Genomic DNA, 16,323 nt, shown 5'->3' on the forward strand with positions numbered 1-16,323 from the left:
TTGCTAAGTTATTAAATGTACATACTATGGTCCTCTTTGCTGCTTCGTCTCGGCAAAAGGTAAGATAGAATATCAATATTGATGTGAATAAAAGAATACAATATTTTCTACTTCATTTAATTCATTTTTGTTTTATATGCTTACCATCTTCAACATTTGATTTGATAAAATGACCAGTTTGCTAACAAGAAGTACTATTAACACAGTGAAAGTGTACCGGTGACTTAATTTAGTTAAATTCATTCCATTTGTATGTCCATTAGCGTGCAGCGGCGTTCGGTCTTCACCATACTGTAGTGGTCTAATTCTGGAGAATAGCTAGAAATTTCAACCAAAATGAATTTGCCATGGAATGTTGTTAATATCCTCCCCAACCTCATCTCTTAGTCCTCTGCTGTTGTCAACACACTGTTCCTCTCTCCCTTCCCCATGATCACTGCCACCCTTCCCATGTCCCTCCTTTCATGGTCCTCAGACATGAACCTAGATCGGGGTAAATCATCATCCTCTCCATCGGCCTCCCTGCTCTCTCATTTTTCTCTCTCTCCCCTGTCTCACTTGTTCAGTTCTTTTTCTAATGATGATCACTTTTTTTTTTTGGAAAGGGTATTGTCCATCAGTCATGTTCGCAACTTGTGTGCCCTTCCTTCATTATCGAGGTCCAAGAGTGCCACAATCCAACAAAAAAAAATCTAATTCATCAGCTAAATATGTGTATGCAGATGAACCAAATGTTTACATGTGGTCTTTAACAAGACAAATCGAAATAAGTTGAGTTAAAATGATGAGTTACTAAGGGTCAGTCTTTGTCTAAGGTCATGCCCTAGGAGAGAAAATCAACACGAGACAGAGATATCACAAATGCAGTTTTTTATTGTGTTGGAAAAGACATGCTACATATAAGCACGGTCAAAAACAAGGGATTCATGTCGATGGTTCAAGCAGTGGACTCTTGTTACAAATTCCCCGGGTGCAAACCTTTCTCCCAGACTGCACTTCCACACATGTATAGAGAGTCTAGACAGAGACTTGAGAAGCAGCTGCAAAGCACGTATACTTTGCCATGTTGGATATGCTGTCAAGTCCCTCATATGAACCAGTAAATATTAAAGATTGAACAAAATAGTGATTTCTTTATTATCATAATACACATCGATATTGTGATAGAATATTGTTTTTTATACCTAGTGCATAGCCAATTACCTCAAAACAGTCATCTTTGGACCACAGAGCCCGTTTCCCTCCCAAACAACATGATTACTGGACATTGCCACGTTGTTTATCCTTGCATATGTTTGAACAGATAAACATGGTATCTGGAAAGTGTACATGTAAACAAGGACAAACCAGTCTGAAGGAGGTCTGAAATTACCTTCCGAATTTATCAACAGATTTCCTGAGCTTTACGTGCCATCGCTCCCCAGTTGGTTTGAAGTATGTGTTTCTGGAATTAAGCAATCAGAGCCATGATTCAGAGCCAAATTGTTTACAAGGAATTATAATCGTAGGGTAGTTGAATTGCTGACATTGAGAGAACTAATAAAATAATTGTTCTTGTAACGGATGACGCAGATGAACCCGAAATTCAGCCAAACACAGAGTGACGATTTAAAAGGTTTATTGAAGGGGTTATGAGTCGTGGCAGGTGAGGCAGGCAAGCAGAACCAGACTTGACAGATGAATAATGGCTGAAGGGGCAGGCAGGCGGGGATGAGAAGGAGACCAGAGGATGCAGGTAGAGACAGACCAGAACAGACGATGTGGACCGGGGAACCAGCAGAACGGGCAGAGCAAGCGGCTGGAACTCACAGGGAAACAAAACTGCAGCATGCAGACACAGGCAACGTTTAACAGAAGAGTCCAGCTGGCTGAGCACACATGAACTAGTAGAGCCAAGGCACAGCTCACTAGATGAGATGAGACGTTCTGTCAGGGAGGAGCTAAATGAGGCAGGTATGTAGGCAAGTGAACAGGTGAGCAGAGTTGACAGTAATTACAGGCAGCAGGTGGAGCTGATGTGGGCTAATTGACAGGTGAACTGAGCTGATTGGACAGTGGCTGAGAGGTCACAGGCTGATAGGACGATGGCTGATTCAAGTCCAGAAAAGTCCAGAAATGAACTAACAAAAACCTAAATCACGTCACTTCTCATTATTGTGATGTTTAGAAAACAGAAATATTTTTTTTCTCATCCTAAACTGTCGCCATTGGTTAACCCTTTTTCTGAGCTAGTGTCGATTGAATTTGAGGGCTAAGTCCGAAACAGAAGGTAAATTCTCAACACTTTGCAACAGCCAATATATAATTAAATAAATACTGCAATAATTTTTAAGGCTTATCTCTCATAATCAATAAAAAAATTTTTACTTCATAATTTAAGTATTTATATAATGCATGCTTAAACTTGCTTAAAGATTAGTTAAACTAAATTGTTATCTTTTCCAATAACATTTGCAATTTTATTCAAATCACCAGATCTGTAAATATTTATTCCATTAGCCAGTTGTGTTTAAAATATGGCGCTTTTGGCACTTGATACTCCATGTTTTTGTTTTGTTTTTTGTTCCATTTTGAAATGAAATGAATGGAATCCAGTATTCTATGTTCATCTACTATTTTCAACCCAAACAACTAATTTTCCATCCAACTCTGATTGCACGCCTTCTTAAAATAAGCCAAGATGGAAACAGGTGGTTTACTTAGAAGTCTTGTGATAAACTCTTACTGGATTCCCTTCAACATTTTGATTGGAGATGCACCAATCAGGCATTTGCCAACAAAGTCTTGTTTCCTTTGAGGTCAGACCTATTCATTCATAGTTTTTGCTGATTTTTATTTGCTTTTTAAATATACTTACACTGAAATTTCCCTTTTTTTCAACAGTTGATTGAAAAAAAAACAAGATGTACTGCAGGTTCTTGAAACCAAGGGATTATCTTAAATTAATGCATCAAATAACATGTAACATTTATTTGATTTTTCCTAAATGGAAAATAAAGAGCATCACATGTTGATGCGTTAACATTTGCATTAAGGAAACTTAGCTCATTTCTGTTTCTGCTTAATTGGTGCATCACTAATTTTGATGGACAATGTCCTCTCTGACATTTACCTGACACTTCCTGTATTATTCAATGTTTGTGTGTGTTCACTTTACACAGAGTTGCACTGCTTTGGAAAAGGATGGTGTCAGAAATCATTATTATGATTAGTCAATGAAAGGATTAGATACCGTTTAACTATCAACTTATCAGGCGCAAGGTGTTTGATCCAAACAGCTTTCTGTGTACAGGCTTATCAATACAGTCTACTCCAATAGCCAACCCTTTGTAAAATCATGAGTTCATTGTGAACACATTTGTGTTTTTATTTTTTTGGTTGATTTTCACTCACCCCATGGGGTCCTTATTACTGCCTGTTCTGAAAAATCAGTCCCTTGTGCATAGCCTTCTCGGACAACGTGAAGAATTTCTAAAAGAGCTCTAAAGACAATTGACATAGAATAGAATCGTCTTTTATTGTCCCACAGTGGGAGAATTGTAATCCGGCAGCAAGGGCAAAAATCTAAAAACAAGAACTCAGAATAAGATTTTACAAGTAGGAGCAAATTTACACCATAAGAAAACAAATATTGTACAGTTATTAAAAATAGCATACTCATATTTAAAGAAAAGTGCAACTGTCTGTGTGGATTAAAAAAAACTCTCAGTTTGAAAAGGTTTACAAAGCCATGGCTTTGGGATTCCAGCAAAACACAAACAGAGAAGACATGTAGCAGTGGTAAACCTTCCCAAGAGTGGCCGGCCAATCAAGTTTACTCCAACGATTCATTCACATAACATCTAAAGCTCTGTAGGACTCACTTCCTTCGGTTAAGGTTGGTGCACATGATTCAACAATAGGCAAGCATGGGCAAGCATGCCATTCATGCAAGAGTGTAAAGAAGAAAAACTGAGTTTTGGAGTGGCCTAGTCAACATATTGCCTTAAATCTGACTGTGATGCTGTGGAATGGCTGCTGAAACTCTAAAATCCTCCAGAGTGAACTAAAACAATTCCCCAAAGGAAAATGGACAAAAATTACTCCTCAGTGACGTTTTTTTTTTTTTTTACATTAGCATTGTCTGATATAAAATTTGTTTGATCAGTGTGACAAAAAAGCAAAAGAAATCTCTGATGGCGCAAATGCTTTTTCACAGAATGGTAATAATAATAAAAAAGAATGGTCAAACACCAATTAGATTTCAGTTTTACTCTTTTCCTTAAGCAACTTCTAAATTTGGCCATAAACGCCCACTCTTGATAAGATTAAAAAGTATAGAAAATGTGTACACTATTAGCATACGTCACAAGAGATAATTATGAAGTAGCAGAAATGGATTACACATAGCGGGAAAATAAAAATCTTAATGCTTTTGCTATAGTGAGAAATGTATGACCTTCTTAAGGCCCGTTTTGGGGCATAGTTTCTACTGAGAAAACCACCACCACCTTACTTGCTTATGATCAGTTGTTGAAAAATAATTGCAGCGGTGACATTATTTATTGACAGAAGTTTTGGAGCCAGAACTTTTTGGATCCAGCACCTATAGTGCCATAAACCTAAAATTGCACCTAAAAGCTTTTCAGAATTGGCTTCAGCAATTTGGATAAAGAAGCAACATCTATATTTTTATGCAATCTTTTAGAACCATTTACACTCAGTAATTCCTTACTTCATCATTTACATTTTTTTACATTCTTCTGTAACAAAGCATAAATATTACTTGATAATCAGGTCATGCCTAAATACAGTAAAATCTTGGCATCAGTTCCATCTATCCTTTTGTCAAGCAGTGATTCTAATCATGTTTTCATGTAGCTGTTGTCCACTGCAGCTTGTTTTCACGTGACATGTTTGTATGTGACGTCGCCACCTCCTGTTTGTTGTTTGACATGTGACCGCATGCCTGTGTTCTCAACATTATTATTTATTAATAACTCTTTGTACGAGGTGACGGTTGCAGTATCTGGCACTAAAACTTATTTACCCATGATGGTAAGTTGAAAAATGAATTTGATCAATTCTCAAGAGATCTGTTTAAGTAGTCACCAGTAATCCTTTTATCCTTTTTTGTTTAATAATCTAGGTGAGACCCTGCACTTTGATTAATGCATTTATTTGCATAAATCCTTCCTTTGCAGACGAGAAAGTCATGGCTGACGATGAGTTCACCTGTGACCTCTTCCGTTTCCTGCAGCTCCTCTGTGAAGGACACAATAACGGTGGGAACGACAATTGTTTCAGAGTTCAAGTTGGACTAAAATCCAATCAGTGGTAAATTCCATCAAAAGCAGACTTAGTGAGATGAATAATCTTGTTGTTTTTTCTTTTGTTGTTGTTTTGTTCCAGATTTTCAAAACTATCTGCGGACACAAACAGGAAGCACAACTAGCATCAACATCATCATCTGCACTGTGGATTACCTCCTTCGACTCCAGGTACACTTTCCCAGTAATCTGCCCTATGCTGCAATGCTGCAATTTAACATAAACTTAAAATAATTTTTTTTGGATGTATGGGATTATATCTCTAAACGTGTAGTGCATATTTAAAGAAACTTTCAAGATCAGACCAGCAGATGATTCCAGATTTCAAGCGTTTGTATAAATCAGTTTCAAATATGCTGAAACTTTTTGATAGTGTGCTTCAAGATCATTCATGTTCTTTTTTTTTCATTCAGGAATCTATCAGTGATTTTTACTGGTATTATTCTGGAAAGGATATCATTGACGATCCAGGAAAAAAGAATTTCTCCAAGGCTATGACGGTGGCAAAACAGATTTTTAACAGTTTAACTGAATATATTCAGGTACCTTTTCAACAAATTAACCATTTATGCCTTTTATTTGTAGATGAGGGTGTAACAAGCGACTTTTCTTCTTGCAGGGCCCATGTACAGGCAACCAGCAGTCTCTAGCTCACAGCAGACTGTGGGATGCCATCGTTGGATTCCTTCATGTGTTTGCCCACATGATGATGAAGCTGGCACAGGTGCACAAAAGAAATTATTCAGATGCATTAATCATAATTTTGTTTCCCATTTTCCAGTTAAGTTTTGCAAAGCTTCAACCTGTCAATATCAATTTCTCCTGAACCATATTAAATAAAAAAAAAAGCCGTCAACATATCGTGTTAGAAAAGTAGCAATAAATCAGGGTTTGACAAAGATTGTAAAACAAAGAAAAGTAGAAGTTGACATTCATAGAACAGTTAGCATAGCTGGCATTGCTACATTAGCAGTGTCTGCGTGTAATTTTAGAGAATGCAGATCCTTTGGTTTCTAAAAGGCTGCCAACATTGCCAAAATCACCAAATTCCAAGACAGAGGATAACAGGGAGCAGAAGTTCTGTATCTCGTTAAACATTCCTGTTTCCTGCTGAAAGTCTTGCTCTATCTTGTTCCACCACAGCCGGAATAAACACCAGGCACGTAAGGACGTGTTGTCGACAATGCAGTCACCTATTAAATAGCTTGTTAGATCTCTGTTCTCTCATTGACTTTAATAAAATGTTATTTATATAGTGCCAATTCACAACACGTGTCATCTTTGCAAAGTCAAATTCAATTAAATCATACATCCATCCATCCATCCATTTTCTGACCCACTTAATCCACCCTGGACAGGTCGCCAGTCTGTCGCAGGGCAACACAGACAGATTAATCAAAAAGTTTCCTAATTTAGGAAACCCAGTGGATAACATCATGTCTTGACAAGCTGTCCACTTTGGCTCTTGATAGAGCTTAGAGCCACAGTGGACAGTCGTCTGCATTGTTGATGGCTTTGCAGCAATCCCTCATACTGAGCAAGCATGAAGCGACAGTGGAGAGGAAAACTCCCTTTTAACAGGGAGGAAAACCTCCAGCAGAACCAGGCTCTGTGTGAATGGTCATTTGCCTCGACCGACTGGGGGTTAGAGAAGACAGAGCAGAGACATGAAAAACACAGAAACAGACAATGATTCAGGAATCCTTTCTATCTTATAACTAGCAGACGATCTGCCATCCCTGGATGATGTCACAGCTAACAGAACGCCAGAACAGGTGTACCTACTATGAAGAAAAAAATGACAGAGAACAAAAAGTCAAAGGTTGAAATGACAACAAACAATGTAGAGTGAGAAAAATACTCCAGCAGCATAAATCTATAGCAGCATAACTACAGATTTAGCTCAGGGTAACCTAAACCACTGTAACTATAAGCTTTTCAAAAAAGGGAAGTTTTAAGCCTAGTTTTAAAAGTAGACATTTCTAAACACCTTATTGATTGAAAAAAATAAAACATAACTTGAGGCTTCTTCATTCAGCAATCACTTCTACACTGAAGAGTGTGCTACAAAAATCAGATTTTTGAATTTACAACTGGCCTGACAGGTTTTGATTTCCTACTGGATCTCTAAGATAAACACAATGTTCCTTTTGCATCGTGAAACATTTTTATTTTCAAAGACAAAGATTTTTGGTAATCTTGTGCTTTAAAGTCAGATGTTTCAATGTTTTTATTTTCCTTTCGGTTACGATAAAAAAAACATCTAGAAGAAGGTTGAACATAGTCTTCTTTTCATCACAAATCCCTTATAGATGTCTTAGTGAAAACTCCAAGATACCTCTCTTTGCTGCAATCTGTTGACAGTGAGCTTTTGAGTTTTTTTAACACGCCTTACCATCATCCTTACAGCGCATCTAAGCAAAATGGGTCTCTGTGTGAAGTCATCTTTGTACCCCAGGGAAACCAAAAAAAGTTGCTTATTAATTAAAGATGCCTGGACACTTTGATCAATTAAAAAATGTTAAAGCATTAATTAACAAAATGTTCCACTTTAGAGTTTCAGTTTACTTATATAGAAAACAAATCTTGCCAATTTTATTTGAAGTTATCTATATCCAGCTAGAGTGAGCTGACTTGTCAAAACAAAACAGATCTATGTATTGATAAAAAAAATTCAGTTTTGTTAAATTGTGACACCAAGAAGTTAGGATCAGTTCATCAATTTTAAATTAGGCACTTTCAGTTAAAGCACAGAGCAAGTTTTCTATACGAAACAGCCATAACATGTTTGATTTGTCAATTGACAAATAAATTGCCTGCTGTATCTTTTTAAAGTGTCCTTATGTCATTACTGCCTTTCTGTTTGGCTGCAGGACTCTAGCCAGATTGCTCTACTGAAGGAGCTTCTCGACCTCCAGAAAGAAATGGTTGTTATGTTGCTCTCACTATTAGAGGGTAAAAAAAGAATAAAACTCATACATTATCAATTAGATTTGATAATCATATGCCTTTGAAGAACTTGCTTGATTTAGTTTTATTTGTTTTATTTTAGGGAACATAGTTAATGGTACAATTGCTCGTCAGATGGTGGACATGTTGGTGGAGTCCTCCAGCAACGTCGAAATGATTCTCAAGTTTTTTGACATGTTTCTGAAGCTGAAAGAAATTGTAGCCTCGGACGCTTTCCGTGACTACATCACTGACCCTCGAGGGCTGATCTCCAAGAAGGACTTCCAGAAGGCTATGGACAGTCAGAAACAGTACTCCCCCTCTGAGATCCAGTTCCTTTTGTCCTGTTCAGAAGCAGATGAGAACGACATGATCAACTACGAGGAGTTTGCCAATCGTTACCAAGAACCGGCCAAGGACATCGGGTTCAACATCGCCGTGCTCCTCACCAACCTTTCCGAGCATGTGCCCCACGACTCCCGACTGAAGAACTTCCTGGAACAGGCGGAGAGCGTACTCAACTACTTCCGCCCATTCCTTGGCCGTATTGAGATAATGGGCGCCAGCAGGAAGATCGAGCGCATCTATTTTGAAATCAGCGAAGTCAACCGGAGGCAGTGGGAAATGCCACAAGTGCGAGAGTCCAAACGGCAGTTTATATTTGATGTTGTCAACGAGGGTGGTGAATCTGAGAAGATGGAGATGTTCGTCAACTTCTGTGAAGACACTATCTTTGAGATGAATATCGCTTCGCAGATTTCGGAGCAGGAAGAAGAGGAGAAAGGAGAAGAGGATGACGAAGGAGATGAGGGAGGGGGCGAGGGGGTAGCGGGTGGGGCAACATGTGGAACAGGAGATGAAGACAGCAATGGTGATGAAGGGCGGCCCGAATCAACCTCAGCCTTCACAGACTTCCTCCACAGCATGTCAAGCTTCCTAAGCATCTTCACCTTCCGTAACCTTCGCAGACAGTATCGCAGAATCCGAAAGATGACCTTTAAGGAGATAGTGGTGGCTTTGTCCACATTCTTCTGGGCCATCCTGATGAGCATTCTGCACTTCATTTACAACGTGTGTAAAGGCTTCTTCATGATCATCTGGCAAGCGCTGTTTGGAGGCGGCTTGGTGGAGGGAGCTAAAAACATCACAGTTACGGAGATTCTAGCGAGTATGCCAGATCCCACACAAGATGATGTACATGGAGATGGACCGGGGGAGACGGGGACAGGTGAAGAACAAGACACTGGGGGCATAACAGACACTGGTGAGTCTGGGAGCGGTGAGGAGGAAGAGGAGGATACACAGGAAAATGAGGGAGGAAGGATTCCAGGTATGGATGCTCCAGGTGGACTTGGAGATATGGGTGTGGAGGAACCAGTTGAGCCGCCGACTCCCGAAGGCTCTCCCATTACAAAGAGAAAAGTGGTAAGTATTAAGTTTGAAAGTACAAATGTACTGCATGAAACTGCAAAAGAACCTGTTAACTTGTGATTAGTTTCTCCAATTTCATTGAAAGACATCTTTGATAAATAAACTTAGAAGCAGTCAGAAAAAAAAACAAGGCTTGTACTCTGGATGTTCCTTCTGTTTCGCTACAGCCACCAGAAGAGTCTGATGCCAGCCAAAAACCACCAGAACCTGCTCCTGTGGAGGAAATCCCTCCAGAACCAGAAAAGTCAGAGTAGGTTTTAAATAGTTTTTCAATTACTCAATGCATTTCTGACAAAAAATGCCTCAAATTGAGAATCAGACTACAGCTTAAAGACTGAAACTATGTCATGCAGATATTCATTAAAGCAAAGCACACTAAACACATTCAGAACAATTCAAAATTATACCATAAAGCATCTGTGTTTAATTTTCAGTGTTGAAACTGGGGAAAAACCAGAAAAAGAAGCCCAGAGTACAGAAGAAGAAGAGCCACAAGGACCAAAGAAATCTGCAGCCAAAAAAGAGAAGCACCCGAAGAGGCACGGTTTCCAAATCTGGACTGAGCTGGAAACTCAGAGGAATAAATTCATGGTGAGGGAGTTTGTTCTTTTTGTGGGAAAACAATGCGCCGGCTTACCATGAAGGGATTTTAAAATGAATCTGCTGGAAACCAAAAATACTTATCTCCGTTCACCAGAACTACCTCTCCAGAAACTTCTACAACCTGCGATTTCTGGCCCTGTTCCTCGCATTTGCCCTGAACTTCATTCTTCTGTTCTACAAGGTAAAACAATATATATATATATATATATATACAATAATATCTTTTGTGTAAAATATTGTTATCAAATGCTGTGTGGCTTGTGACTGAATTACATCTCCACGTCGTTCTTTTGCTACATAAAGGTCTCTGAAACGCCACCTGATAGGGAGGAGATGGAGGGATCGGGATTTGCAGAGGGAAGCGGGCTGTTCGAGGGTTCTGGCTTGTTTGAGGGCTCTGGGGATGAAGCTGAAGGATCTGGAGCAGAGGAAGGAGGGGAGGATGCTGAAGAAGACGTCCTACTTTATTTCTATTTGGAGGAGAGCACTGGATACATGCAGCCCACACTGGCGTTCCTCGCCATCCTGCATACAGTCATTTCATTTATCTGCATCATTGGGTACAACTGTCTGAAGGTATCACCTGCTCAGCAAAATAAAACTTAATTACACTCGCTTTATACAATGTCTGGCAAAGTATTAATGCCTCTTAAAACTTTACACCTCTGGTCACAGATTTGTATTTATTAAGCCTTTTTCCATGCTTCTTCACTTTGCAGTAATGCCCTACTTTGCATTGGTAACAATAAACGTGCGGGTGCAACAGGACATGTGGAAAATAAGGGGAATGAATACTTTTGCAACAGGGCTGAAAAAAGAAATTAGCAGGAAAAAAACAATTTTAACTTTGCTCTGGTTTTATTAGATCCCACTGGTGATCTTTAAAAGGGAAAAAGAACTCGCAAGAAAGCTTGAGTTTGATGGCCTCTACATCACTGAGCAGCCCGAGGATGATGACATCAAGGGCCAGTGGGATCGCCTGGTCCTGAATACACCGTAGGAAGTTTGATTGAAAACAAACAAAACAAAGCGTGCTTCCTTACCTTCCTTTTGTTTTAAAATAATTTCCCAATTAATTGCAGTTTTGCTTATGCAGTTAATGTTTTGTGTTGCTTGTCTTTTCAGCTCTTTCCCAAACAACTACTGGGATAAATTTGTCAAACGAAAAGTGAGTGAACACTTGATAACGGTCAGAAACTTTGTGCACTCTCATGCATAACGTGACGTGTCCTTCCAGGTTCTGGATAAGTATGGAGACATTTATGGAAGAGAAAGAATCGCGGAGCTGCTGGGCGTTGATTTAGCCTCCCTGGATGTCAGTCAGCAACACGAGAAGAAACAGGAGGAGCCAGACAACTCGATGTTTGCATGGTGAGGTTGAGTTTAACCAAAAAAAAAAAAAGACGAGCAAATAGGTCATGTTTTTTACGAGGGAATGAAAGAACTAATTTCATCTTTTAGGGCGACCACTATTGACATCAAGTACCAGATCTGGAAATTTGGGGTTGTGTTCACAGATGGTGTAAGAAAAAGACTAATTGCATATTTCTCATTGGGCTTCATCCACCGCCTTGACACTATATTTCCTGTATCTTCCTGCAGACCTTCCTTTATCTTTGTTGGTACCTGATAATGTCCTTGCTCGGTCATTACAACAACTTCTTCTTCGCCTGCCATTTGCTGGATATTGCCATGGGTGTGAAGACTCTGCGCACTATCTTGTCTTCAGTCACACACAATGGCAAACAGGCAAGAATAAAACAAAAACAAAATGCATATTTCGCCTTAGTCAGATTGTATTAATTCCTGTTATGTCCCGCTTGTGTTGTAGCTCATGATGACAGTGGGCTTACTGGCTGTGGTGGTGTACCTTTACACCGTGGTCGCTTTCAATTTCTTCCGCAAGTTTTACAACAAGAGCGAGGATGAAGACGAGCCCGACATGAAATGCGATGACATGATGACTGTACGCCACAGATCGTTTCAAATGATGGTCATCTTATAACCGTACTCCACCAACCAGTTCATGTTTGTGAGGTTTTCTCCCTTCACAGTGTTACCTGTTCCACATGTACGTCGGCGTGCGTGCTGGTGGAGGCATTGGAGACGAGATAGAGGATCCTGCAGGAGATGAATACGAGCTTTATCGAGTGGTCTTTGATATAACGTTCTTCTTCTTCGTCATTGTCATTCTACTGGCCATTATTCAAGGTAAAGACGCCATTATGGTAGAGAGCGGTTTTTAAATTAGCCATGTGTAATGAGAATAAAAAGCTGCAATTTTTTTTAGATCTACATGAAACAGAATCAGAAAATTCTCAGCTGGAGGAGAAAGTCAAAAATCCAACCTTTTTTCTAATCAGTGAATGGACCTTTGCCTTAACAGCAACACTCTCTGGTGTGAATGCCATTTCTGAGAGAAAGGTGCTGAAAGTTAGATATTTTCAGCACAGATGAGATGTTTAAAAGTCAAATCAGAAGTTGGGTTGTCACAATATCAATACCAAGGAAAATATTTGATACTCGATACCATGTTTTATGCCACGGGGGATAAAAAAAATGACACATAATTAAGGAGTACAAGATATTTTTGTTACATGAAAAACTCACCTTTTTCAATCTTAACATGGAACATGCTTTCTCAACAATGCCTGCTGAATAAGTGTGCAAATAAATACTAAATAGATAACCCAAATATAACACACCCCTAGTAGCATGCTAGCCCCAGCTAATCACACACTAATGTGGACCACTGGTCATGCTAACATGAGTAATATGTTTAATGTATTAATTATAAGCGGGAACTTAATGTACTAACTTGTCGGAATTCATCATGAAGGCTGGGGTGTCGGTCCTTGAGATGTTTGGCCAAGTTTGTTGTGCCGCTTGACTTCATTGCCACCCCTTTAAAGCTCTGTTTACACGCACTCATTATCTCTGTACTTGTGTCCTCACAAGCAAAACAGATCCCCATTCCAGTGTCATCCATGGAGTTATCTTTTAATTCATTGACCAGGTGTTTCTAGGATTCTACCAAGATAACATTAAGAACAATAAAAAAGCTTTTACCATAAACCTTCTTGACGGGTACAACCATAAAACATCATGTGGCATTTACTTGCCTGGTATGTCACAAGAAAGTTGGGTGAATTTATAGCCTTGAGTGCAGACCCCATCCTCTTTGCACACAGTTTACAATAGTTATTAGAACTTAGGTAACTCTTACTGCTTTAATAAAAAATACATGATTAATACAAAAAATTATTATATATTTCCATAACATATCGATACCATGCCAAATTAGTATTGTGTCCAGGTACAGTGTTTGAGTATCAACACTTTTCAGAGTATCAATCATTTATTCAGAAGTACAGAGGTATAAGAAAGTTTTTTTTTTTTTTTTAAATCAACCTAAAACAGGTCCAGACATGCCCATGGTTCATTCAGGTTTGGAGTAAGTGAGACTTTCAGCAGAACATTGCTCTGTTTTATCCTTTTGAGCTCATATTTAGGAACATGTTTATGAACATGCTGGATTTTGAAATGCCAGTAACCTTTTGGTCATTTCAGAGTTGAGGTTAGGATTTACATTTTCTAGGGATGCTAGCTGTGTTAATCTTTAATACAAGGGTAATTAAAGTGTCAGATCTTTAATTATTTTGTCTTTAAACAGAAAAATCCTGTTTTATAGTGTAGTATGGCCTCCCTTCAACTCTTATATTTATGAATGGTAGCCTCTCGTAAAATCAAGGGTAAAATAAATTGACAGCTACTGATAAATGTATCTAATAATATAATAATAATATAAATAAAAGTTAATGAAATATCAGATTATGGCAAAAACTGGTATCAGCAAAACACATATCTCTGTGCATCTCTAATGTTGCACATATAACACATTTTCAGAAAAACTACTAACTATAATTTTATGGTGCAAACAATTCAGGTCTGATTATTGATGCCTTTGGAGAACTCCGAGACCAGCAGGAGCAGGTTAAGGAGGACATGGAGGTACAGTATAACACTGTTCCTTGTTAATTGATACTTCAAAGAGCGTATGGGAAAGTGTGCATATTCTGCATTGCTGATTTCTGTACAGACAAAATGCTTCATATGTGGCATTGGAAGTGACTACTTTGACACAACGCCGCACGGCTTCGAGACCCACACCTTTGACGAGCATAACTTGGCCAACTATATGTAAGCATCCCCTCTGGTTTGACGTATTTGCTCTGGTGCAGATGAGAACAGACTGATATCGGAGTTTCATTCTCAGGTTCTTCTTGATGTATCTCATCAACAAAGATGAGACGGAGCACACTGGGCAGGTCAGTCTGAGATGTCAGTTTTTTTGTTTGTTTTTCTAAACTGTTCTTTCGGGGTTTGATGTTTGACTTCCTGGTCTTGTGCCCTCCGCTTGCAGGAGTCGTACGTGTGGAAGATGTACCAGGAGCGATGCTGGGACTTCTTTCCTGCTGGAGACTGTTTCAGAAAGCAATATGAGGATCAGCTTTCCTAACTCACAACTAAACTAATTATGTGTTTGGAAGAAAGGTTACACCTAAACTGCACATCTAATCAACCAGCAAGCCAAGCTGCATACTCACCTATGCAGCATCGTTTCTCCCAAACTTCCCTCCTTGTCATTCATTCATCTTCTGTCTCCTCATCCCTATGTATCCTCTCTCCTGACACGTCCTCCTCATTCCTCTTTTATGACCACGCGTTTCCAGTCAATGTGGGTTTCTTTTTTTCTCCTTCTTTTTTTTTTAGCACACAGTGATTTTATGTAATAATATTACAGTCTTTTTATGTAGCAATACAATGACGGACTGGCGAAGGCGCTCCCCGCCTCTCACCCAACGACCACCGGAGATAGTCACCAATGCCCCCGTGACCCTGCACAGATACGCGGGTATAGACGATGGATGGATGGATGGATGGATGGATGGATGGATGGATGGATATGTAGCGATAGCTCTGACCTTTTATTGAGTATTTATTTTCACTGTGTGATTTATTTATTTATTTTGAGGTTGTTGATTTTACATTTTTGGAGTTTTATTTGCTTCATTCAACAGTAAACCTTACATGTGGATTTGTGGATAAATCTGTGAGCTTTCACAATGTATTTAGGATTATACTCTGTTGCGTCATACTTACCTGCCTGTAAGCCATCTGTTAAATCACGGATCACTCGGGATGTGGCTGCAGCCTTGCTTTTTTTTTTAAACACTAAATGAACACTGCAAATGATGATTAATGGTAACTAAATGACAGGGTAGGAATCTTTTTTTTTTTCAAAAGAGGTATGCTTCTAACAACAAGGAAGAATAAGAGTACCTATTCCACTTAAAATGTTAGATTTTGTGATATAAACAAATGAGATCATGATATATTATTTTAAAAGCTTTGCACTTTAATGTGACAAATATTTAGCAAAATTCAACTGCAAAACAAACAAATCTGGTTGGAGATGAAATTAATAAAAAAAGAAAACATGAAAATTGTGTCCGTGCGTTAATGCATTGATGAAGCAACATTTTTTGTATTCAGTTTTCTTTTAAATGCAAAGTAACAGTGCTACACGGCAGTTTTTATTTAGTTATCTATATATTGTTTTAGCATTCTTTCAGTTGGTTTTAATGTTTTTTTACTTGTTTTAGTTGCAAGAAAAGCTCCTTTCTCTATCAGAGCTCATGCAACATATTTTAATTCTTATATGCGCTGCAAATGTGTATTTGAATAAAAATGTAAATCTATCAATGTAAAGTCCATGGCCTCATTGGTAGTAGCCTATAAGCATGCAACATCTTCACCTGATATTGGTCCATCGTGCTCGACAAACGTTTTCCAAATCTCTCAGAACGTGAGGACCCTTGTCCAGAGGACGCCACAGATGTTTCAGCTCTTCACCCTGGTTCGGGAATTCTAAAATTGTTAAAATGTTATGTCACTTAAAGCTAAAGGAAATTGCATAGGACTTTAAACTGAGCATTATTTCAGGCTCATTACACTTGGTATAGTTTAT

The 16,323-nt window shown here is 38.8% G+C and overlaps 1 protein-coding gene across 9 annotated transcripts in view; it reads left to right on the forward strand.

Moving 5' to 3' along the window:
* LOC105919890 (ryanodine receptor 1) overlaps positions 1–16,058 on the forward strand; it is a 69,060-nt gene extending 53,002 nt beyond the window's left edge. For 5 of the 9 annotated variants that reach the window (XM_036143155.1, XM_036143156.1, XM_036143159.1 and 2 more), the window contains 21 exons: positions 5,184–5,264; positions 5,392–5,480; positions 5,723–5,851; positions 5,929–6,033; positions 8,183–8,264; positions 8,362–9,683; positions 9,857–9,939; positions 10,124–10,280; positions 10,387–10,473; positions 10,596–10,868; positions 11,158–11,288; positions 11,418–11,460; positions 11,530–11,663; positions 11,754–11,814; positions 11,895–12,041; positions 12,124–12,258; positions 12,347–12,503; positions 14,239–14,303; positions 14,392–14,492; positions 14,569–14,620; positions 14,716–16,058. In XM_036143155.1, the coding sequence (XP_035999048.1) occupies positions 5,184–5,264; positions 5,392–5,480; positions 5,723–5,851; positions 5,929–6,033; positions 8,183–8,264; positions 8,362–9,683; positions 9,857–9,939; positions 10,124–10,280; positions 10,387–10,473; positions 10,596–10,868; positions 11,158–11,288; positions 11,418–11,460; positions 11,530–11,663; positions 11,754–11,814; positions 11,895–12,041; positions 12,124–12,258; positions 12,347–12,503; positions 14,239–14,303; positions 14,392–14,492; positions 14,569–14,620; positions 14,716–14,811 (3,530 nt within the window). In that variant the 3' untranslated portion in view covers positions 14,812–16,058. Of the gene's footprint in view, positions 1–475; positions 494–5,183; positions 5,265–5,391; positions 5,481–5,722; positions 5,852–5,928; positions 6,034–8,182; positions 8,265–8,361; positions 9,684–9,856; positions 9,940–10,123; positions 10,281–10,386; positions 10,474–10,595; positions 10,869–11,157; positions 11,289–11,417; positions 11,461–11,529; positions 11,664–11,753; positions 11,815–11,894; positions 12,042–12,123; positions 12,259–12,346; positions 12,504–14,238; positions 14,304–14,391; positions 14,493–14,568; positions 14,621–14,715 lie in introns of all 9 variants that reach the window. The other 4 variants (XM_036143153.1, XM_036143154.1, XM_036143158.1 and 1 more) reach the window with 2 other exon arrangements.
* The last annotated feature ends 265 nt before the right edge of the window (positions 16,059–16,323 follow it).

This window comes from Fundulus heteroclitus, chromosome 11 (assembly GCF_011125445.2).
Source record: "Fundulus heteroclitus isolate FHET01 chromosome 11, MU-UCD_Fhet_4.1, whole genome shotgun sequence".
In the NCBI taxonomy this organism is placed as follows: domain Eukaryota; kingdom Metazoa; phylum Chordata; class Actinopteri; order Cyprinodontiformes; family Fundulidae; genus Fundulus; species Fundulus heteroclitus.